Source organism: Corylus avellana, chromosome 3, assembly GCF_965113065.1.
Source record: "Corylus avellana chromosome 3, dhCorAvel1.hap1.2, whole genome shotgun sequence".
Lineage (NCBI taxonomy): Eukaryota > Viridiplantae > Streptophyta > Magnoliopsida > Fagales > Betulaceae > Corylus > Corylus avellana.
Window position 1 is genome coordinate 6,550,880 of NC_142492.1, and position 25,738 is coordinate 6,576,617.

Here is a 25,738-nt window from a genome sequence, read left to right on the forward strand (position 1 = left end):
AGATACTGACCCTTTTTAATATATATATATATATATATATATATATATATTTAAAAATAAAATAATAATTTAAAGAGTACTTCTACTTTTCCCTCAAAACTATCCGGTTGCGTGGCCCGTGTGTCAGTTTGCACGTTTGCCCAAACCGATCCAAAGGAAAACCGGTTGCCCGTTTTTCCGCGTGCCATAAATATGGCCGCCTCTGCTCTGCCATTCCGTGTTCGTGTTGTTTCTCTTTTTGGTAAAGGAAGGCGGAATCAGGAGGAAGTTTGTTTTCGGCGGCTCTCTTCTTCTTCATCTTTTTTAGTCAATTCAATCTTTACGCCCGTACTCTCGTACGAATTTTCGTTGCTTTTGATTTTTTCTTGTCGTTGAACCTTCACAAAAAAAAAAAAAAAAAAAAAACAATCACGAAGTCCACGTATGTTTAAACCAAACCCATCGTTCTCTCTTATCATCATTTTCTTCCAACGACTCTTTGGCTCTTTGTCCTCTCCTTTGGGTTCTGTTTGCCTCGTCGACATTTTTTTTCTCACTTTCAGGAGGACTTGGCAGTTTTGAGTTTGTTTTGCAGAGGAAATGGGGTCGGTGGTCTTCGACAGGGCTGTCTGTGTCCTTGTTCTGGGCATTTTGGTTTTGAATTGCTTCACTGAGTTTGGAACGGACGCTCAGGCGCCTCTGGCACAAAATGAAGGTACTTTTCTGGAACAGTTGCATTCTTCGCTGTTGTGTGTACTGACGATTTGTTTTCAGAATTTTTGTCTTGGGAATTCTGATTCATTTTTGGCTTCTATGCAATAATGGAACCAACTCACACAAACATTTTATTAAACAAGTTGTGTGCACAAGTTTGGCGGCCGAGTTGCTCCGTGAATTCCATGTTTTTTTGGGTCGAAAACTTAAGCATACATTTCTCAATCTCTGATTTTAATCTCTTTTTTGTTTCTGTGTTCTTCTACGCGCTCAAACTGTGGGTTATCTGTGGTCTCTTCTTTGTGTTTCTGTTTTAGTTTTCCACTCCACCCCAAGAACACAAAAACAGGGGAAAATTTTGGAAAATATTTTTGAAAAAATAATAAATAAATAAATTTCAGATTTAACTTGATGTGAAGTCCTGCTACCCGTCCATGTGATGTACCTGTGTGAGGGCCCAATTGATAGTATATAATATTGATTGATATTCATTGTTTGTGGTCGTGAGATTTACATGTATTTCTTTTATGAAAAAAGAAAAAAATTCCATACCTCAAAAAGATTAAAAATAAAAAAATAAAAATTCCAAGGGCTTTTTTCTTTGCGTGTCCATAGTTGTCACACATAGCTTAAACAAGGGCATAATCGTCATATTCATTTATTTCTTTTTTATATGTTGGACTAAATAAATAATGGGATAACCCTTTCATTGTTCATAACTACTTCATGTACATTTATTACTAGAAGTCAAAAGAATAAGATATTTTGGAGGATATAGGTAGTTTTTTTAGCGATTTAATTTTAATTTTAATTTTTTTTAATAAAAAAATTGAATAAAATTAAATATAAACCATTATATATATATATATATATATATATATATATATATTCAGCAGCTAAACCAAATGAGGCTGAAAATTCTCTCTTGGAGTGGTGCTCTACATTTTTCTTTTTCTTTGAATTATTGGGGTCTATTTACTACTTTAGTTGATCACGAGACCCCTAGGAGATCGTGTATTTTATATTTTTTTTCTTTTAGAGTTTGTCTTGTAGCAATCATAGAGTGGCGATATTGCTTCTAATCAATTAATAGAGAGGAAGGTTGTTACGTCTGCAGCACGGCATTAATTATACATCAAATGCAAATTGAAATTTGGATTACTTCTATTGGATCACCTCAACTATATCATTTTTATAATGTTAGATTCTGATTAGTGGTTAGTTTCTGATTTTTTTTTTTTAAACTTTTTTTTTTAAATTTTTTCTATTCTGGTTAGTTTCTGATTGATGGTTACTTGATGTGTCCTTTATTATTATTTTTTCTTTCTTTCTAAGCAAATCAAAATATATTACTAAATAACAGCAGAAATTAAGTCTAAATTCAATAGATCCAGCTAAGCGGACTGGACTCAACAGGTCCAAGGAGAAAAAATTAAAAATTAAACTAATATTGTCTAGCGGAATGTGACATGGGTTTTCAGATGCCAATTATATGACATAGAGTAATGTTGCTCTTGCCTCTTTGCGATTATTTATTACATTCATTTTGCATTGATAGACGTGACGTATTTTAAGTAATTTTTTTTTTCATGTCAACTATTTAGAAATAAACAAAAACAAAGCAATTAAAACACGTTAAATTAACCGATATAAAATAAGTCTAATAAATAAGTGGAAAAAGTAGCATTACTACGTAACATATGATCTTGGTGCTTACTGCAGCATTTTTATTTTCTATTTGTTTTACATAATTATGTCGTTTATTAGTAGCAACTTAAAATTAGGAAGTAACTGAATAGGTTGTCTGGTTGACGACTTCAAAGCATAGAGCTGGTGGATTTTAACTTTGCTACGTAGTTTGAACTTAGATTTGGTTTGACTAGATTTGGTTTGACTGGTCTTAATTCTTTGTTTTATTTATTTGAACTGGTGTCAATTTCATGCAATGTGAATGTGCTTGACGTTATTGTTCAACCATCCTTTTGACTATCTTGTCCATCATCTATCCTTTGCCAGACTGAGACCAAGAATTTGTCATTTAATTTGGTGTTTGACCATATGCTATATAATTTTATGCCTCATATTCCGCATTTCATGCCTTAAATAAAATAAAAATAAGGTATTTTTCTAACTTTTTATTAGAGTTAAAATGGATAATATGAATGTGTGTCTTTTTATAGCAAAGATGCATGTGAGCATTGAAGTATGGGTAAACTTGGCTTATCTTTGTGCTTCTTCCACATAATTGATATTTCAGATTGCTTTGTGAGAAAAAAAATATATGGTATATTAATTCTTTTGCACCGAGAATTAAGTTGATGTCTTTTGGTTTGTTTCCTTTTTACTTGGATGATTTGTAATTTTAATTTCTTTAATGCTCATATAAATGCAGATTACTAATTGATTTTTCTCCACAGTGAAAGCTCTTGAAGCAATATCCACAAAATTAAAGAACCTAAATTGGAGCATAAATGAGAATTTTTGCAGTAACGTCGGAAGTATCAACTTCAGAAATGATGAGTACATTCTTCGCAACATCACATGCAAATGTAACAACACTTGCAGTATCATAAGCATGTATGATCCTTTTGTTTTTTGTTTTTGTTTTTGTTTTTGTTTTTAGTTTTTGTTTTGTTTTGTTTTGTTTTTGTTTTTGTTTTTTTTTTTGTTCTGTTTTTAAATTCTCTACATTTTTATTAATAAACATGCACCTAAATATACACAAGTACAGGCATTTATTGTGTAGTTTATTTATGGCTAGCAAAAAGATGGTTGCATATTTGGCTTGATGCTTTAGTATTGATATATAATAGTTGCAATATACGTGATATCCTTGATAAAGAATTGTTCACAAACATGTATCAATGATGTTTTTCGATCTAACAAATACTAGAATTCTGACTCAATTAGGATTTAAGTTATATCTTGTTTACTTGTTATTATTTTGTGATGCCATGTGTATACTACAGTTTAACAGATTTCACAGGCCATTTGATTTTTCTCCATCTTGCTTTGGCTGACATTGTCTTTTTAGTTTATAAATAAACATTTCACAGGCCAAGTCGGCCTCATTGGTCATGTCCTGAAAGTGCCAATGGATTTCAAGCCATCAGCTGCCTAATTTTTTATAGGGCATTCTCATTTGTTCTCTAATGTTTGGATGTATGCAAGTAAATTCTTGTTTCATTTATAATATGAAGTGTGTCAAGCGATAGGGACAAATTGGATTACCTATATCTTATAATTCCTCATCTTAATCATCTGAATGCTTGTTCCTATGAAGTATGCCATGGCACAATTGGATGGAAAAAACTTATTTACTTAGGACTAAACCTTCAATAGTTTTGAATCTAAATTTGAAAAGTTAATTAAGTAGTCTTAGTTACTGATTCTCAGAGCCGAACTTTGAGTATTACTTCAGAGTTATTTTATTCAGTTTCTTATTGTCTTTATCTCAATTTTTCTTTTATGCTTTTGTCTTTTGCTTTTTTTTTTTTTTTTTTTTTTGGGTATGACAGCGAGCTGAAGGGTCTCAATATATCTGGAGTTCTACCACCTGAATTTGGAGATCTTACTAATCTGCAACAACTGTAAGGGAAACATGCATGTTTTTCTGCATTAAAGAAGTCAATTAACCTCATTACATCATCGGTTTGCTGAATTTGCCCTAACAGATCCTTGATTAATACAGTCATTAAATAACTTGGTGCTCTTTTCTAAACTCTACTTTGTCGTTTTAATATTTTAGTAACTTTTGAGTGAGTTCATGGAAGATTGGCACCCTTTTTGTGTGATGAAATGCAACTGAGAAAAACTAATTGAAGTTTATTTTTATTTAAACAGTGATCTCACTCGCAACTATATCAGTGGACAAATTCCTACAAGTTTTGCTCGGCTCCCTCTTGTCAATCTGTAAGTTATTATTAGCATATGTATGTATGAGGTCCTTTGTTATTTCCATGTAGGTATTGACCAAGGGGTCTACAGGTTGGTTAATTTGTAACACTTGGTATTCTGCAGGTCCCTTCTTGGAAACCAACTAAATGGTAGCATTCCTACGGAAATTGGTGATATTGGTTCACTTGAGGGGTTGTAAGTCATGAATTAGAGTCTTATTCATAATTCAAGGAAGAATGATGGATAACCTGGATTACTGATTAAGTTGCATTTTGCAGGGTCTTGGAAGCTAATCAGCTTGGTGGACCTCTTCCTGAAAGCCTAGGAAATTTGAGCAAATTAAAAAGACTGTAAGATTGCCATCTTCATTTGTCATTTTAATTTTTTAATTTTATTTTTTGCAATAATACTTTATCTTTATTATTCTAGTCATCTACTTCTTTCACTTCTCTCTCTTTTTTTTTGGGTTCTTTTGGGAGATAATCTTCGCAACTAATGCTTTCTGGTTTTAAGCTGCCAACCCCTTATGTTTTACGTTCTTTTTTTCTCCTTGTTTTGCACAAAAAAAAGTGCATTCTGATCCATAAATTGAATAACATGACATAGAGGAGAGAGAATGTGAGAATGTGAGAAAGAAAAAAGGAAAACAATTGTGTACGTGGAAGAGAGAACCAAAATAGGGTTTCCTACTCTACCAATGTAGTATTGATATCAGAGTTAAAATAATAAAATTAAAATATTTCACCACATCAGCATAAAATTAAAATACGCCACATCAACACTCCTCCTTGAGATGAGGCAATGCATGCCCAACTTGCTTATGGTTGTGTGAAAGACGCTGCATGATGCAAGTTGTTCTCTTGATTTCACATAAGGTGTAAATATTAAGCCTGCACGTAATTTATTTTATAAAATGTTTGTCAACTTCAATGGGCTTGGTTCAGTCATCTTCCATTGGATTATGGATAATGTTAATCGCTGCTTTGTTATCACAATACAATCTCATATGATCTTTAGAATTGTACCCAAGTTCTTTCAATAGAATGTTCAACCATAATAACTCACAAAACCAAGTGTCATGGCTCTAAATTGTGCTTCTGTCCTTGATCTACCAACCGCCGACTGTTTTTTTCCTACCCCAAATAACCAAATTTCCTCCTACAAAAGTGCAATACCCTAAAGCATACTTTCAATTTGTAACTGATCCAACCTAATCTGCATCTATATAATATTATATTTTCAAGTTATTTTGTCTAGAAAATTACAAACTTTTGTGAGTTGACGATTTTAGATAACAAAGAATCCGATGTACTACTTCCATATGAGATTCACTTGGGAAATGCTTAAATTGGCTTATCACACTAACTGCACATATAGTATCTGGACAATTTTGAGACAATAGGTCTGTCTACTAATCAATTGTTGATATTTGCCTTTATCCACCAAAGTATCTCTATCTTCCCCTAACTTATTATTATGCTTTATGGGATTATCAACAGCTTTACATCCAAGAATTCTTGTTTCTCGGAGGAGATCAAGGAAATACTTTCGCTTAGAGATAAATATTTTGTTTCTTAATCTCGCTACTTCAATGCTTGGAAAGTACTTCAAGCTTCCTAAGTCTTTTTTTTCAAACTCATTAACAAGATATTTTCTCAACCGTTGTATTTCTTTCTCATCATTTCCTATTAATACTATATCATCGATATACACAACAAGGGCAGTAACCTGTCTTTGTGGGGGCTATGAATTAAAAAAAAATTAAAATAATAATAATAATAATGGAGGAACAACAAACGGAGAGGAAGACACAAGATGTTTCGGAGTGTGAAATGGCATCCGATTAATGAGATATGCAATAGTAAGCATAGAATAAGATTTCTCATTTTGAGGAATACTTATTCCTTTGGAATGACTAAGTCCATGATAATCAACTAGCCAAACGAATGAAAAAGCTATCACATAGGAATAACTATTCCATTCCAGGCTCTAATCTATGTACCAAACGTTCCCTAAGTATTCCACCTGGAGAGTACGTTCGCAAGAATGAAACTTGAAGTAATTGGTGTTGGCCTGCACAAGCTGTGGAGCATGTGGTTTAATTCGATGCAAAGCAAAGAACCTGACCAGGGCTTGACATGCCTCGAATCCTCTTGAAAGAGGAGGGGTGCCTTCGAGAATGTGGGCACAGGTGATGCATGGTTGTCATCATCACTCCAGGTGACCAGATATATGAGTAAGTACTTTTGATAGAGTTCTACAAGTCCAAGGAACAAGTCTCCAACATGCAATAGAAGACCTCCAAAGTAGAAGCTCTAGAAGCGGTAGAAGTCCTAGTCCTACCTATCTACTTATTTATCTTGTTGTAGTCTAATTCTATCTTTTATGTTATTGACTAGTTATAGTAGTATTACTTTATGTTATTTGGTTGTCTAGTTGTAGAAGTATTACTTTAGGTATTGCATTAGTTTCTCTTTTATGAATTCATTTAGTAGTTAAGGAACGGTATAAATAGGGGTCAATTGTAACCAACAAATTAATAGAGAATTATTAAGCAATAGCTTGTTTGTGATTTGTCTATAGCCCTAATTGGATTCACTTGTGGTCTCTCCTACTCGAAAAGAGTTAATATTATCAATATTTATATTATTAGTTGTGGGGTTCCATCAACTTTACCCCAGCCGTCGTCTAGTAGGAACACTTGAGGGTCATGTCCAAATTCAGCCCCAGCTTTGTCCCCTACCTACAAAGAAGCCCTCACCTTTGTACTCTGAAAATTCCTGGTCTTTTTCTGTCTGAACCCTTGACCCTTGATAGAACACACAGTGTTGAGGTTTTGTGAAAATAATCCTAACCTCTCTACTTGCCTTCGAGAGTTCCATTCAATATATAATGGATGAGTTACAATAGTTTGTATTTGATACAAAGCCGACAGCACAAAGTTGAGATAAACTACACCAAAGAGTTTAAATAGAAATAAACATGAATCCTTCTCTGAGTATATGACTCCTAAGTTTTATCGTGAGTAGAAGTTTGAGATTGTAGTTCATTATCCATATCCTTAACAACCCTATACAAGTTTCACGAGTTACATGAGGCTATTGGGTTCTTCGAGGAGGCCAATAGAATTAAAGACTCAGTCTACCGAGGATCCTTTATGGGATGGTGATGCCTTTGTTAAGGCCATGAAAGAAAATTTGATGTAGCGAAAGATTAAGTAAGCACAATCAGAAGCGTCTGCGTCTTTTGATCAAAAAATAAAACAAGCTCTCTGGCTTAAAAGAAAGATATACTCCGTGAGTGTTTAAGACAAATTATCTGACTTGATAATAATTCAATTGAGTATGTGTTTTACGTTACAAACTAACATACATATAGAAGAGAAATACTTGTAGAAAAAGTGAACATAATCTTAGTGGCAATAGTAAACCAAATCCTAATAAAGAAAATAAATAATTAAAGTAAATCCAATCCTAATAAGGAAATGAAATAAAGTCTTAATCAAATAAAATAAAATCATAATCTAAAATAGAAAATCAAATATAATTGACAATTAGATGGAATCGTGACAAATTTTTTCTTTTGTACTTTCATTGTCTGAGAATAGGTAAATTCTGATCAAGCGGCGCTATTCAAATATTATTTTTGGCACGTTTCTTATTTTCATTTTCACCGAAAATATAAGTAAATGTCGTCCTACATTAGACACCCCCACTTGAAAAAAACTTGTCCTCAAGTTTTCTTTGGAACATGGCACATGCAGCTTCTCCGAAGAAAGGTACTTGGAGAAATCTACGTAGATAGCACCAAGACATGATTTTTCCCTTTTGTATACTTTCAAAAAAGTTCTTCCAACAATTTCTTCTTGGATTTTATCTTCAACTTCACTGGTGATTGTGATGAGTTGCACTTATGGCAGAGGATGTGGTGGTGGTTCTTGCATTGGTGTAATCGTTGGAACAAATAGTTGTTGCACAAATTGTTTCTCTGATGGTAGCTCCACTTTTTCAACCAAATTAATTGCCTCAACGTCCTTTTCACCATAATTAATATTCTCTTCTAGGGCTGGGCACGGGTTGGGTCGGGGCAGGTTTTGGGGTTTTTCCCACCCGACCCGCACCTTGCGGGTTTGGATTTTTCGACCCGCCACCCAAGCCCAATGCCCAAGATCCGCGCGGGTCGGGTATTTGCGGTGCGGGTTTAATAGTTGCGGGTCTTGCGGGTTGGGTCGGGTTTCTTGGTATGGCATTTTTGTAAAATTTTTTATTCAATTTTTTGGACTAAGCCCAAAAGGCCACACCTATATGGGCTTTTTCTATTATTTTTAAACCAGAATATGGGCTTTTTGTTGGGTCTAAGCCTAAAAATGATATTTTGGCTTTTTGTTGGCTTTTTTTGGGGCTTTCAATCTTTCATAAAAATGATATTTTGGGTTTCATAAAAATATGGTTAGCTTTCTTTTTTTTATCAAAAAGATGAGGAAAAAAACAAACCAAAAAATTACTTAAGACCCATAGTTTATAGTTACATTAAATAACCAACAAAAATTCATTACTTCAAACTAAAAGTAACAAAATGCAACATCAAGTAAAATGACTAATCCTCCATATTACAACTTCAATTTCAAGTCCATAATGCAACTTCAAGTCAATGAAGTCACTAATCTTTCTCAAGTAACTTCAAAAAGATGAGGAAAAAACAAATCAAAAAATTACTTAACACCCATAATTTATAGTTACATCAAAGCAACAACAAAAATTCATTACTTCAAACTAAAAGCAACAAAACCCAACAAAATGCAACTTAAAGTAAAATGACTAATCATCTAAAATGCAACTTCAACTTCAACTTCAAGTCTAGAATGCAACTTCAACTTCAAGTCACTAATCATCCTCAAGTAAAATGCTGATGTTCTTCAAAGTTAATTCTACAAAGAATGAAAAAAAAAAAAAAAAACATTACAATATCAATTGAAACCGATAAATGAAATTTGTAAATAGCAAAATATATTAAGCAAACTAAAATGAATAAATGATGAAAAAATTGACCTGAATCGAGCTTATAACTTTCAACATCATCAACCATATCTAAGTCAGAACTTAGGGGCTTTGATCTTAACCAATTTTGTGCACATATCAATGCTTCAACCGTACTTGGGGCCAATGAACTTCGAAAATGATCCAACACACGTCCTCCGGTGCTAAAAGCCGACTCTGAAGCAACTGTTGTAATGGGAATAGCCAACACATCTCGTGCTATTTTGGCAACCATTGGGAATTTGGTTGAGTTCACCTTCCACCAATTTAAAATATCAAAATTTGCATTCGCTTTTTCAACATCCTCCATCAAATATCGATCCATCTCCGATTTGTTTTCAATATCACTTTTAGAAGTTAGGTACTTATGAAACTTATTCATGAAGTAGAGGTTAGCATTCTCACTTTCTTCTATTTTCATTGAGGAACCTTGAGGCAATCCACTACTATGTAGAACTTGAGATGAACTCTCTCCGGCGTTGTAGTGATCATATAATTTGTTAAAGATTGACTTCAATTTTTTCTTCATTTCATTACACCTATCAACACCAAGAACATCTTTGAACCAATATTCTAAAGACACCAATTTGGTTCGTGGATCAAGTATAACCGCAATAAACATCATCAAGTTAACCCTATCATTGTTCTCAAGATCCCCCCAATATTTATTGTACTTCGTTATCATCTTCTCCGGCATAGTACTCAATACATAATCACCATTATCAATATACTCTTGTAAATGCATTTGAATGTCACAAATTTCTTTAAAGTACATATTAGAAGTACAATACAAAGACCCCGAAATTCGAATTGTTGCATCATAAAAAAGTTTGAGAAACTTGAGAAAAATCTTAATACGACTCCAATCAGCACAAGTAGGAGGTCCCAAACCCTTTTTCTCATTTTTTTCCTCGGTCAATGTAGGCTTAAAGGTCTTATCAAGCTCTTCCATAAGTTGGAAAGCAGCTCGACATTTTTCAGCACCTTCCAACATCAAATATGTAGAGTTCCATCTAGTGGGAACATCAAGACACAACAAACCCTTGAAATCAAGTTGTTCTCTTTCAATACAAGCCTTAAACTTCTCAAATCTTGCAGGTGAAGACTTCACATACTTCACCGCACTTCTAACCCTCACAATGGACTCATCAACCTTTTTCAAACCATCAGTCACAATAAGATTTAGTATGTGTGCACAACACCTGATATGCATAAACTGACTCTCTAATATGGCGCCCTCCTTATTACTAGTTCTCTTTTTCACAAACTCCAAAGCACCATCATTGGTAGAAGCATTGTCAACTGTGATAGTGAAAATGTTACGAATACCCCACTCATGCATACACGACAAAATCTTCTCCCCAATGGTATCAGCTTTGTGATTAGGAATTAAACAAAAGTTTATAATTCTTTTGTGTAAGTTCCAATCACTATCAACAAAATGAGAGGTGATTACCATGTAATTAAGGTTTTGAATTGAAGTCCACGTATCAGTGGTAAGACAAACCCGAACCCCAGTTGTCATAAACATTGCCCTCAACTTTTCCTTCTCAGACAAGAAGAGCTTAACACAATCCTTCATCACAGTATAACGAGAATGAATTGAAAACCTAGGCTCAACTATATTCATGAAATCCCGAAACCCTTCACCTTCCACAAACCTAAATGGCAACTCATCCTTAATTATCATCTTAGCAATTGCGTCCCATATTTTCACAGCATTGTATTTAGTAATCACCAAATTACCCACAGATCCTTATCCCACTCCCATTTGGCCTTCCCTCTTACCCTCAAAACTTAACTTTGATTGCGACTTATCCTCTTTATCAAACCTACCGGGATATTTTTTGCAAGTATTCCTCAAATGCCCAAGCATGGAATTTGTACCATGCTTTCTAGTGTGACAACTAAACAATTTGTTACAATACTTGCATTGTGATTTAGGATCCTTAGGATCACCCCCCTCTAACTTGGTAAAATGTTCCCACACCACTGATGTTTGCTCAAATTTTATAGGTTTTGGTGGGAGAGTTGAACTAGGGTTAGGAATAGATGATACAGAACTAGAACCAACAACACTACTTGAATGACCATCCATGAGCCTACAATAAGTGGAAAAAAAAAAAAAAAAAAAAAAAAAAAACAATACTGCATAATCAGATCATAAATTAACAACTAACAAGAATCCTTAACAAAAATTGCTTATCAAAATAAAACCCTAACAAGAAAAAAATAAAAGATGAGAGAAAACAGAAATATTTATAGGAAAACACTTTTAGTTCTCTATACATTAACAATCCTTATCAAAATAAAACCCATTCAAATATTATTTCTTTTCAAAATATAAATTCTTTATCTACTCTATTTTTTTCCTAAAATCTTCATACAATCTCTAATTAAAAATAAAAAGATAAAAGATGAGAGAAAACATAAATATTTATAGGAAAACAGTTTTAGTTCTCCTATACATTAACAATCTGATGTGAGTAAATTTTCCCTAAACATTAAAAAAAATTAAAAATTAAAAATTAAAAAAATAATTGACATATAAGACATTGCTGATGTTACTCTAACTAGGCTGAGAAGAGAGGAGCTCCTAGAAAGCATTGCTCCACTTGCCACGTACAGAGGCCTTCTTCCTTTTCAAGTATTTGTTTATTAAAGTCTAACAAAAGAAGCATTGTTTATTTTTTAACAAATCTTTGAGACCTCCACTGTTCTTTGTTCATTTACTGAACTGCTATTTTAGCAAAGACTTTCTCGACATTATACTTTTGAAAATAAAATATAATACCAACATTGACAGCTAATCCATCGGATTCCCATACCATACCACCTCTCACAATTAATATTTCACTGTAAAATTCACCAAAAGGAGAAATTTTCCCTCCAAACAAGCAATAGATAATCCACAAGAGGAAAATGGAATAAAAAGCAAGTGATATTTTCATTTAATCTTTCCCAAGAACCAAACAGAAAAGAGAGAGAGAGAGAGAGAGAGAGAGAGTACCCTTCTGATCTGAGATCGAGAGGCGAGAGTGAGAGATCGCGAGATGCAGTCGTGCGATGCGGGGAGTGAGATGGGTCCGACCATCTGATGGGAGATCGAAAGGTGCGGTGACTGCAGTCGACGGTCGTGCGGTGCGGGGACGCCGTGGAGGGAGATGGGTTCGACGGGAGAGAGGTGGTCGACGGCGCTGTTGACTGCTGTGCCTGTGTTGAGGACTTGAGGGATGGGAGCCTAGGTGAATCATGAAAGCGTGAAAGGGAGAAAGGCTGATGGAGTGATGGGTCTCTTAGTGTCTAGGGTTTTCTACGTTTTTTTTAGTGTTTTAGGAGCGGGGCGGGGCGGGTACTCACATAAAAAATATTACTAAACTCGAAACCCTCCCCGCCCCGCACGGGTTGAATATTTTCAACCCAAACCCGCGAAAAAACACACTGTACCTGGGCGGGGCGGGTCATCGGGTTGGGCGGGTTTTTGCCCAGCCCTATTCTCTTCATATGTTGGTTGCCTATTCAGAGATTCACAAATATGGTTACGGACAGGTTGAATGCGACTTACATCATCGTCAAGGAGCCTATCAACATAAGGAAACTGAACGTGTTTCACTCGGATCCCATTGTCATCCTAGGCATCATTGTCTTTGTGATTCCAAAGGGAACCCATCTGCATGCGTTCTAATGTCTGCCACCATCTCCTGTTGAATGGTCTACTGGAACTCTTGCAATTCGGATCTCCAAGGAGCCTCTGATCGCTTGGTGTATCACTAGTAGTCGGCTCTCAAAACCTCTCTCTCACGCACAGTGTTGATATAGAATTTGTTACTATAGTACAAGTTGGCCATTGAATCTGCATAATGCCGGCTCGAATACCCCATGAATTCGGCTCTCGAAAGAGCCCCTCCCCTAAAAGTGGCGTTGTTGGAGAAGGTCGTCACCGTTGCGTTAATTGGACATTGATCAGGATAAAGCCTGCGTTGATACCAACTGACATACCGAAAAACTTAGTAGCCACAATCAAAAGCGACTTCTAACCAAAAGATAAAACAATCCCGCAAACTTAAAAAAAAAGATAAACTCAGCAGAGTGTTTGAGAGAAATTCTCTAACTTGATAATAATTCAATTGAGTCTGTTTTACATTACAAACTAACATATATATAAAAGATAAATACTTGTCGAGACAGTAAACCTAATCCTAATAGGGAAATGAAATAATTAAAGTAAATCTAATCCTAGTAAAGAAATGAAATAAAATTTTCTACAAATAAAATCCTAATAAAATAAAATAAAATCATAATCTAAAATAGAAAATCAAATATAATTGACAATCAACTAGAATCGTGACAAATCTTTTCTTTTGTACTTCCATTGTCTAAAAACTAGTAAAATTCTGATCAAGCAGCGCTGCTCCAATATTATTTGACATTTTTCTTATTTTTGTTTTCACTGAAAAGATAGGTAAATGTCGTCCTACATAAAGATGTCTCTAGCGAGATCAACTTTGGTCACCCATGACGTCATTTGTCCAAAATTTAATATTGACCGTCCAAATCTTTGGAGATGTCAAATTATTTTACTAATAGGGTGTAAGCCGGATCTATTTTTGATAACATTTGACAACATTAGTAATTTTTGGAACATATTGAAATCTGTATTGCACCGTGCAATACATTGTATCTGGTCCATTCATTAAATGAATGTCCTAAGAACAAAACAATGGAAAAAAAAAAAAAAAAAAAAAAAGGTTGGCACGGTGATTGTTGAGATGGCCAAACTACCCTCATAGGTCTTAGGGTTAAGCTACCTCTTAACAGGCAATTGGGGTGGCCGAGCCGAACCACCTCGTTGGCTACCCCGAACCAACCATCAAGGGTTGCTGAACTACCCCCACACCAGCCATTTGGGGGTGGTTGAACCATCTAAAGGGGTGGTTTGCCCACCCCATCAGCCACCTTTTTATTTTTGTATTTACTGTCATGATGTGGGTTGTTCATTTTAAATTAACGGTTTTGAAAAAATGTATTGCACCCAGTTTCAATCTTTCTAAAACATTACATTGTGGGTTTTGCCAAAAGTTTAAATGAATAACAATAGAAAAATTTAATCATTTAAACATTTTGTTGCCCAATACTTATCAAAAAAAAAAAACATTTTGTTGGCCAATATATTTAAGTTAAATGGAAGCTATAATATGGAGTGAGTTGGAACTCAATATGAAGTTGAAAGATGCAAAAGAGAGGAGAAAGAAGGAGAAAAAAGAGAGGAGAGAGAAGGCGAAAAAAGAGAGGAGAAAAGACAAAATGACTAGGGGAAGTGAGAACCTATAATTAGCGTTCTCACTTGTATTATTTATATGGAAAATGTCAGAGATACAACCAATTTCACCACAATTCTCATACAAACTGATGTGATATCTTAGGTGGCAACTACTACATCACCAACTTAAAATTTTTAGTTGTTAAGTTGCTGATATGGCAAAAACTATATAAGCTCGTGCCACTTTGTAAATGGTACGTTGTAAATTTTTTAGTGTGTAGCAATGCTCTATTTATGTTAGAACTTAAATGGCATAATAACGTAAATGCCCGCAGATAATAAATTAAAATATTACACTATTCAATGTCATATGTGAAACACTTCAAAAAAATATATCATATGTGATATTGTGAAAAGGGGCGGTTTGTGAAACTATAGAAGACGAATGCAAAATATGATGAGCTAATTTTTTGGGTTTTAACAATATCCTGTGAGTCTGAAAATTTTATCGAGTTCGGTCTGGTTGTATGGTTTTAGGTTGCAAATGCATTTCTTGGATAATTTTCTCAAATACGTTAATTCATTTTCTTTCAAAAGTATAGTTCATTAAGATACTTGTGTATCTATTCTTTCTCTTCAGGGTTGAATGAAATAAAATCTCTATTTGTTATGTCTGGCGTGAACCTATTTCTGTATGCAAGGCTGTACTGCTTGTTACTTCTTCTGTAACTGTGCCTACACCTCATATCAATGTTAAACATCAGTAAACTTTGTTTCTTATGCTATGACAACTTTTTGCCATATCACTTCAAGGGAATGCGTGACTGAATATTTCTTTATCTTGCAGCATTCTTTCTGCAAACAATTTTACGGGCCGAATACCAGAAAAATTTGTCAATTTAAAGAGCTTAACTGAATTGTAAGTAATGCAATATGACATGATTACTTGGACATGTTGTGTTTAGAATTCAGAAATTCTTAGAAATTTACTGCCTGCAGTAGGATAGATGGGACCAAAATATCTGGGAAGATACCTGATTTTATTGGGAAATGGAGCAAACTTTCTCGACTGTGAGTATTATACTTCATTCCTTTTATCTGCCTTATTTCCCGTTCGGACATGAATTAAAAAAATTTAGTTTTTCTTTTTTGGTATGTGAGGAAACATTAATTTTTTTTTGCAGTTATATGCTAGGCACGTCCATGGAGGGCCCCATTCCTTCCAACATATCTCTGTTGACAAACTTAACTGAACTGTGAGTGTTCCTGTAGCAGACATTGATTAGGAACAGGAAATCTGGAAGATAGTACAATTGATTTTCACTGATCTGACATGTTTTCCAGGATGATATCTGACTTGAACGGATCAAGCAGTAGCTTCCCTAAATTGCAGAATTTGAAAGTTTTGAAGTATTTGTAAGTTCTATGTTTACTTTATTTACTACAACGAGTAATGAATTATATCGTGATTGATTTTGCAGTTTACTTACTTTACCAAGTTGTTGGTCTTATTCCTGTCCCTCAGGGTGCTGAGAAAATGCTTAATCACTGATTCAATCCCACCCTATATTTTAACGATGGATAAATTAAAAAGAATGTAAGTTGCTTGACATGGGTATGCTCACAGAGATGATTTACTTTTTAATTTCTTTCTCTATATCAAGGTTTAAATCTTTTTTATGTTTTGGACTTTTGTGATTATAAGACATCTTATACATTTTATTCTGACTAGTGTTATGAAGTCACTTGAGATGAACCAGAATTGGATTGAAATTTACAGACTAATAAAGTTTCGATTTATTGTTTGCTGGCACTATTTGTTATTAATTTTATATGATATTACTGTATTGTAGAGAAGCAAATTGATTGCTAAGGAAGATTGTTCCTCCAAAATACAAATTTGCAGATTTTGGTTCTTCGAAAATAGGCCATATGGCACCTAGATGTATGGGAATTAAACTCTACCAATAGGGAAATTAAAACTTTTTTTTGGTAATTATTGGAAGACCAAACACATGAAGCATATTTGCTCCTAATAGTCGCCTACCTACTAACTGACCAAACTGTGAATAAAAGAAATAAATAAAATCATATTAGATACCAATTGCTATATAGTCCAATGGTACGTTTTCCTTCCAATATGGAGGCTTGGGATTCAACCTGACATGGATGTGGAATATCTGGGGTTAAGCACATATGACTACTCTTTTTTCTTTTCTTTCTTAGAAAATAGAAAAGAAGGCTACTTATTTTCTCTGTTTGTATGCTAGTTTTAGCAAGAGGTTTCTTATTTGCGTAGAAATCGATCACCCTTTTGAAACTAGGGGTTTATTTACTACAGTTTATCTATTTACTCTTTCTCTCTCTCTCTCTGCTCTTAAATTTTTTCTTTATTATATTTTGGTTCTTGTTTTAAAAGTATGTTATCCATGAATAGAAAATTTATTTAGACTTTGAGATACTAGAGGTGCTTTTGGATGTCCCATGGCCATTGAATCATTTCAATTCAATAAATTCTTTTGTTTATCCCCTTGCTTTTGAAATCAACGTATAATCTATAAGCCTCTGAATGTATGGAAATTTTTTCTCAAGATTGTATGGAAAGAAAATATAATATCAACTACTAGCATGTGGTGATGGCTTTATTTCTACAAGAAACTGCATTTGGATTATAGAATTTTGCTTGAATATATTAGTGCAACAAAATGGAAAACAAATTATATTAAAGAAATTTGATTCCGTTATATCATGTAATTGATTGGTAAAAATATATAATTTATGCTCATATGAGATTTGTTTCTATCTTGTAGAGACCTGAGCTTCAACAATTTGAGTGGTCCAATTCCAGATACAATTAAGAATGAGGATCTAGATTACATGTAAGCCATATGCACTGAAAGTAAAAATTACTTAATGATGTAAATGTTTCATTTTTTATTTATTTCTCAAATTATCTCTGTTTTATTCTTCACTGTGACTACTCACTTGGCAATAAACAAGATGAGCATATATTTTGTAAATGTAGGTTTTTGACCAACAACTCATTGACTGGAAAGGTGCCGAGTTGGATATTGGAAAACAAGCACGAAATGTATGTCCACTATAAGCTGAGGATATTTATTTCTTTTGTCTGTAAACTTTATTCTTCCTCCTTTTTTATTGTGAGACTCATGTGATGAACTGTAATCTCTCAATCAAATATCATTCAACTGTCATAAAGGGATGATGACATGCATTGCAGGGATTTATCTTACAACAAGTTTTCAGGATCATCTGATGCTAGTTGTTCATCACTGTCACCTGTGTAAGTTTCTTTAGTATTAATCACTTCCGTTTTCAAAGCTTGGGTTATCAAAGAGGGAAGGAAGAAAAGAAATTCAATATAGTTTCTTTTATATCGATGCTCACCTATATGTATACTTGCCTGACAAATTCACCCTCTTTCATTGCCCTAACCTATCTTTATCATCAAACAGGAATTTGGTTTCCGGTTATTCATCCTCGGGGAGCAACCCGTAAGTTCTTTGCTTTTTAGTACACCTTTATTTTGCTTGCTGAAACTGCATTAAAAACAAAAATTATTTGACTTAACCTAAATTTTGAACTTCCAGAAGTCATTGGTGTTTGAAGAAGGACCTCCCCTGTTCCCAAAAACCACAGCGTAAGTATAGACACATATGACTCTGTGCTTTTATGAACTGTAGTAGCTTATGAGTCAAGCTATTTGAGACAGTGATGGAAGTACGGTATGATAAAATTGCTGTTACATCTGCAGATTATTCATTGTTTATTAATTGTGGAGGGGATAAAACGAATTTCGAAGGGAATGAATATGAACAGGACTTAAACAGTGAAGGAGCGTCTCAATTTAGTTCCTTTTCTGAAAAATGGGCTTATAGCAGTACAGGGGTTTACACAGCCAACGATGATGCTCCCTACATAGCAAAAAATATATCAAACGTGTTTGGTCCAGAATTCTACCAGACAGCACGACTTGCTCCTCTATCTCTTAAGTACTATGGTCTTTGCTTGCAAAAAGGAAGAAGTTACAGAGTAAAGCTTTATTTTGCTGAAATAATGTATTCTGATGACCAGACATTTAGCAGCCTGGGAAAGCGCATATTCGACATCTCAATTCAAGTGAGTTCATAGAGGCTTTTCATTATTAACATATAGTATGTAACATGATGCCTTTCAAGATTTTGCTTGGCTTCAAAAGCGAAAGGATGTCAATTATTGGTTGAAGCTTGTGAAGTTTTTTATTTGAATTTTTTTTTTTTCTCAGGGGAATTTAGTTCAGAAGGATTTCAACATTATGGAGGCTGCTGGAGGTGTTGGTATAGGCATCCATAGGGAATATGATGTTCTTGTTAATGGTAGCACTTTGGAGATTCATTTATACTGGGCAGGGAAAGGAACTAATGCCATTCCTAGGAGAGGTGTCTATGGACCTCTTATATCTGCCATTGCAGTGACACCAAGTAAGTTTCTCTCGTGATTTAGATTCTCTACCATTTCTATTATTGACTTTTCATGTAAGATTCCTCTATTCTTGTAGACTTTGACCCTGGAAAGGGTCTACCTGCTGGAGCTATTGCTGGAATTGTACTTGCATCGTGTATGCTCCTTGTATTGATATTGGTAGTTCTCCGAATGAAGGGTTACCTAGGGGGGAAAGACCTTGAAGATAAAGGTAAGATTAATCTTATAAAGAAAAAATATATGCATAGAAAGTATTGACTAGCCAGTCAGATTGTTAATCTTATCTAGTTAGGAGTAGAGTAAGAAGTTGTTTCGTGCTTTGTTTGGTCATTTGGAGTTAAATGTGCAGAATTTTAACTAAGAAGCTGAACTATTAGCCCTCTCTCTCTCTCTCTCTCACACACACACACACAAACACAAACACTCGGAGAGAAGATGGATGGATAATGGTGGTTCTCTCTTTGTGTAGCTTTTGCATCAATGCTGATTGACCACGAATTCTCCTCTTATAATTCTTGATCTAATATTGACTATCTGAAACATTTTTCCTAAATAAGAATTTAAATACTTTCCTCCTTAATGGTATTATTGGTTAGTAAATGGTCCCGATCTTTTAGCAATAGAAGGGCACCCTAAGGCATATGCATTATATGTGCACTATTAATGTGCTGTGTTTCTAATTTATATTTGAACTTGCATTTATTATTTACTGCTATGTTAAGTGGTTGCTAATATTATACATGACAGATTGCGAAAAAGCAAATAACAATAAAACAATTGTATTTGACAATTTACGGAATTATAAAACATCAAAAAATGTATGTTAATGAAGTGCATCTGTAACACCCCGGTCCCATATTGGGAAGAGAAGAAGCCCACATAAAGTGGGTGGTTTATAGAGATAGTTATGAGTGCTAAGTCCCATATTGCCTAGTTACTAAGTGAAACTAGGCTTTATAATGAATTCTAAGAAAGCTCCAAATTGACTAGTCCTTTTGGGGTGATAGCGCAGATATGGTTAGCGCTTTTTCCTGAGTCGTTTCAAGTGATATCAGAGCCACCTAGTAACGCCAGGTCATGTGGTACTGGAGCACTGCATGACGTGGACTTGAAGAGGACGTCATGAGTTTAAGAGGGGGAGTTTGTAACACCCTGGTCCCATATTGGGAAGATGAGAAGAAGTCCACATAGAATGAGTGGTTTATAGAGATAGTCATAAGTGCTAAGTCTCACATTGCCTAACTACTAGGTGAAACTGGGCTTTATAATGAATTTTAGAGAAGCTCCAAATTGACTAGTCCTTTTTGGGATGATAGCGCAGATATGGCTAGCGCTTTTTCCTGATTCATTTCATCCGTATATAGCCCTTTATGGGATATCAACGGTTGACATCGTCAAAGTTTATATGTAGAATAAATAAATTGCATAAACCTCTCCGATCTAAGGGCAAATTGTGATAGAACAACCTTTCAGCTGATGTTGATCACTCCATGAGTTGTTCTTGACATTAGATCCAATTTAGTCTATGCACTTGTTGCATTGCACCCACTTGTCTGCATAAGGTCACTACCTTAATGAAGAGTAAATTAAGAATATATTTGATATTATTTTAGGGTTATTTCTTTCCTTATGTATTTAAGGTTTCCTTAGTTTACTAGGTTTACTTGCTCATCCCTTATAAGCCTCTATAAATAGAGGTCTCTGTAATACTTCATATTATAACACTACTTAATACAGTGTAGTCTTTATGTGCTTCCACTCTCTCTTTTCTTTCTCTCCTCTCTTTTTCTTTAATATATCTCTTCAAACTCTTTAATATATTTAACATGGTAGTAGAGCCATTTTAATGTGGCCTTCAATAAACGTCATCAAAGTTTTTTTGGAGTTCCCCTTTGACAAATTTCAGTCTCGTTGCCCCATGCCAAGCGTCGCCAAAATTTTTGCCGCCCAGAGCCTCAAAAGTCGTTCCATGTCTATAGATCAAGAGCCAGTCAATCCATTCGCCGCCAACAGTGTCCAAACAAGCCGCCACGTGCCCCTGAAGAATCTGCCCATTTTGTCACGCGTGCCATAAAGTGCCAATCACCTCCGTAATAGCGCCAATCGATAGATCAAGGCCCGACGAATCTAGAACCACCTAGTACAGCCTCATCAAAACATTCTAGAGTAATTTTGGGTTTACAAGGGACTGAAAAATCATTCCTCCCCCGCCTTTGGTTCATTACTGCCAGCATGATTTTTCTACAATGTTTCCCAAACATAATCTATACAAGGCATCTCATGTCACATTTAATTACCCATAATAAAGGCCCGACGAATCTAGAACCACCTAGTACAGCCTCATCAAAACATCCTAGAGCAATTTTGGGTTTACAAGGGACTGAAAAATCATTCCTCCCCCGCCTTTGGTTCATTACTGCCAGCATGATTTTTCTACAATGTTTCCCAAACAAAATCTATACAAGGCATCTCATGTCACATTTAATTACCCATAATAATTATGGATGTGAACATAAAATTTATTATTAAATAATAAATTCATTAAATCCATAAAATTTGTTTTTGAGGGCATATAATCCTAACAATACGTGATGAAAAAGCAATGCAGGACAAAAATGCGGAATGAAGTGTATTTTTGTTTTATGAGTATAATGTTCCACTTGAAAGACAAAGCCTCCCTTTTGTATGGGTGTGTTCTTGTCTGTGTATCCTATAGAGACGCATTCTATGAACCTTTTTTTTTATTATTATTTTTTAATTTTGTTGTTTCTCACTCTCTTTCCAGAAAATTTTAATTTCTTTTCTCTTCTTACAGAACTACGTGGGCTAGATTTACAAACAGGTTATTTTACTTTAAGACAAATTAAAGCTGCCACCAGTAACTTTGACCCTGCAAATAAGATAGGCGAAGGAGGCTTTGGGCCTGTTTACAAGGTAATTATGGATTACTGGTTTTTAGCTTTGGTAAGTGTAACCACTTGCAAGGCTTTTGCCATGTCACCGGTTTAAGCACTAGTGCAAGATAAGTAGTAATTCATTGAAAAATTATCTGAAATTGATTTTCTTGGTCTTAGGGTGTACTATCAGATGGTGTTGTAATTGCTGTTAAGCAGCTCTCCGCTAAATCAAAGCAAGGGAACCGTGAATTTGTCAATGAGATAGGCATGATTTCTGCATTACAACACCCAAATCTTGTGAGGCTTTTTGGATGTTGTATCGAAGGAAACCAGTTGTTGCTAGTATATGAGTACATGGAAAACAATAGTCTTGCCCGTGCAATTTTTGGTAAATCCTTCACTAACATCCACCTTTTTACATATTTCAAGTGTAAGACTAATAGCAGAAAACTCTTTCTCTCTCTTCGTTCCCAATTTAGGTCGAGAGGAAAACCAGCTACACTTGGATTGGACGACAAGGAAGAAGATATGCTTGGGAATAGCAAAGGGATTAGCTTATCTTCATGAGGAATCACGGTTGAAAATCGTTCACAGAGACATAAAGGCTACAAATGTGCTCCTTGATAAGGATCTAAATGCAAAGATATCTGACTTTGGTTTAGCTAAACTTGATGAAGAAGAGAACACACATATCAGCACACGAATTGCTGGAACAGTGTGAGTTATCTCTCTCTCTCTCTCTCTCTCTATATATATATATATATATATATATATATATATATATATACATATATATACACATATCTTCCTCCTCATTTAGCTAATTATTAGCATGGTGACAGATAATAGAGAAAAAAGAAAAGAAAAAAATAATAATAATAAGACATAATATACCAACTATGACTTTTCTGCATCTGATTTTCATAGAAGCAGCATATTCTGTTTAAAACCCTAAACATTTCATATTGACATTCAATAGCAGTGACGGTAATGGGTTGCACTGTCATTTATATACAGTGGCTAATCTATCAGCAGAAAACCTTATACTTGGCATATCTTTTAGATGCTTTTCTAATTTCCGTAAATAGCCGGGACATTGAGGAATATCCAGAAAGGCATTTAGGGAATCGGTATTAGAAGAGTGTCTTAGCTGGCATTGATGAATGCCTATGACACATGTACTCACTGTTCTAATGTTGTCTGCTTTTTTTTTCAGAGGTTATATGGCTCCTGAATACGCAATGAGGGGTTACTTGACTGACAAAGCAGATGTTTACAGCTTCGGAGTAGTTGCTTTAGAGCTTGTTAGTGGGAAAAGCAACACAAATTACAGACCAAAGGAGGAGTTTGTTTATCTGCTGGACTGGGTAAGCGATATTTGGGACATTCTTTCTTTTCTAAAGGATCTTTTTTGTCGACACTTCTAACTGTTATATGTAGTTTACAATGCATCAGGTTGAAATTTGTTATTTTATTAAGGTAGGATTTGTAGATTTATATCACTTATATAAAAGTCCAGGGCACAGAAAATGGTATTTTTATTTTGTTCATTAGAATTCCCAAAATCATGAAAAGGAGCTTTTCAAGAAACAACATAAATAAAATTCATTTTAGTGGGACAAAAACAACTTACCAAAATGAAGTTTACACAAAAATTTAATGTTGTTGTTTCAATGTGGGATCTCTCATCAGGCAAACTCCTCAAACCTCCTTTCTCGACATATTTGGTGTTAAATTTTTGTATCTTTTTGTACCCATATAATCAATCTCATGCGTTTTTTCTTCTCTAACTTGGCAAGAATGCATAAGATCATGACTTTTTTTGCTTTGCTTCTTTTACATGTGATTGAAGGCCTATGTCCTAGAAGAGCAAGGAAACCTGCTAGAGCTTGTGGATCCAAAGCTTGGTTCAAGCTACTCCTCCGAGGAGGCATTAAGAATGCTCAATTTGGCTCTCTTATGCACCAACCCCTCTCCCACTCTCAGACCATCAATGTCTTCCGTAGTAAGTATGATTGAAGGAAAAATCGCAGTCCAAGCTCCAATAATCAAGCGCAGTGAAACAAACCCGGATGCAAGGTTCAAAGCCTTTGGGAAATTATCACAAGACAGCCAAACACAATTCTCTACATTTTCACAAGATAGTCAAATGCAGAGAGAAATTTCAATGACTGGGCCTTGGATTGATTCCTCCATTTCTGTCCACAGTAAGGATGAGACCCGAGACCATTCTTCATCGAGCAAGCTTCTTCAGGATCTATATGATGTAAATATAGAGTAACTGATAAATAAGGAGAAGAAGAAAGATTTATGAAATTCTTTTCTTATTCTAGTTAGATTCTTTTTTGAAGGAGCTCTTTGACAAATGTTCATATTGTTAGAAAAACAATAGAGCAAAGATGCTTTTAGACTATTTACCAGATTCGTATAGAGAAAGTTACATGAGTTTGTTTTCTAATGAGATTTTGTAGCATTGATGGCATTCTACCTACCGGTTTATTGCATTATAAGTCTTGTGAATATTTATTAAATTTTAATACTCTTTAGGCCAATCATTAATATGTAGGGGGTGAAAAGATGGGCGGTTACTGCTAACTGCACTAACCGTTAACTGTCGGTTAACTGCCTAGGCGGTTAGCGAAGGCAGTTACGGTTAGCAGTTTTAGCTAATAACCGCTAATCATAACTGTATTTTCACCTCTATTAATGTCTCAGGATTATGTGTGGGCTTTTCCACTTTAGGAGTATGAAGGAATTGACACAAATGATTCACACCGAAGTAGAAATCAAAGTCGGGTCAGAGTGCATGATTGCAGTGCTCCTAAAATATAAAGGTATAGAGATGGGTCAAGGTCTCCTTCAAAGTAGAACAATTTCCCTCCTAGAAATTTCAGCAAACACCTGCTTCATTAACTCACTAAGCATGTTTTTACTCATTGAGTATAACCCAAACCCCATTTTTATATATGGCCGAATTATTGCATTCTTCAGTCCAATTTAACCTTGCATTATGATGGTTAAAAAAAAAAAAAAAAAAAAGGGAAAAAAAAAAAAAGTCATTTGTTGGAAAAGCACTAGTCCAAAGTCTTGGTAAAATCTAAAAAATGTCCTTTGTCCAGGTCCAGGTAAAAATGTCATTTGTCAATTAACATTTAGAAACTTTATTATGTGATCCAAACATAAAATGGAAGAAAATCTCACTAAACCAGTTTCATTTAGGGCCGGAAACACCTATCCTTCATGTTCTTTTTATTAAACTACTAAATAACATAGACCCACTACACTCTAAACTACCCTAAAACTCGGCCATTGAATCGAAACTCACAAAAATAAAAATAAAAATAAAAAATAAAAAATAAAAACGAAATAATGATCTAAGAGTTAATTTTTATTGCTACGTCATCCAGTTGTACAATAATCTACTGAATAGAACCATTCCAATACAAAATATCCGCTATCACACCATAAGAAAA

At 34.7% G+C, this 25,738-nt stretch overlaps 1 protein-coding gene across 2 annotated transcripts; it reads left to right on the forward strand.

The window, feature by feature from the left end:
- Positions 1-388: 388 nt before the first annotated feature.
- LOC132175447 (Leucine-rich repeat transmembrane protein kinase) lies at positions 389-24,754 on the forward strand. 2 transcript variants are annotated; one of them, XM_088514864.1, is made up of 24 exons: positions 389-694; positions 3,111-3,270; positions 4,212-4,283; positions 4,537-4,605; positions 4,714-4,785; positions 4,869-4,940; positions 15,734-15,805; positions 15,886-15,957; positions 16,071-16,142; positions 16,231-16,302; positions 16,412-16,483; positions 17,697-17,765; positions 17,912-17,977; positions 18,128-18,190; positions 18,363-18,401; positions 18,498-18,547; positions 18,662-19,026; positions 19,172-19,367; positions 19,445-19,579; positions 22,184-22,302; positions 22,443-22,653; positions 22,745-22,982; positions 23,482-23,632; positions 24,118-24,754. In XM_088514864.1, the coding sequence occupies exons 1-24, from the start codon at positions 580-582 to the stop codon at positions 24,544-24,546; spliced, it is 3,051 nt and encodes a 1,016-aa protein (XP_088370990.1). In that variant the 5' UTR covers positions 389-579; the 3' UTR covers positions 24,547-24,754. The 2 variants fall into 2 exon arrangements, with proteins under 2 accessions (XP_088370990.1, XP_088370991.1); XM_088514865.1 differs by having other exon boundaries at positions 18,501-18,547.
- The last annotated feature ends 984 nt before the right edge of the window (positions 24,755-25,738 follow it).

Coding starts and splice junctions, on each gene's coding strand:
- LOC132175447 (XM_088514864.1), top strand. CDS start 580: ATGGGGTCGGTGGTCTTCGACAGGGCTGTCTGTGTCCTTGTTCTGGGC. Junction 15,958..16,070: donor TGGAGCAAACTTTCTCGACT/GTGAGTATTATA, acceptor TTTTTTTTGCAG/TTATATGCTAGGCACGTCCA. Junction 17,766..17,911: donor AATGAGGATCTAGATTACAT/GTAAGCCATATG, acceptor TTGTAAATGTAG/GTTTTTGACCAACAACTCAT.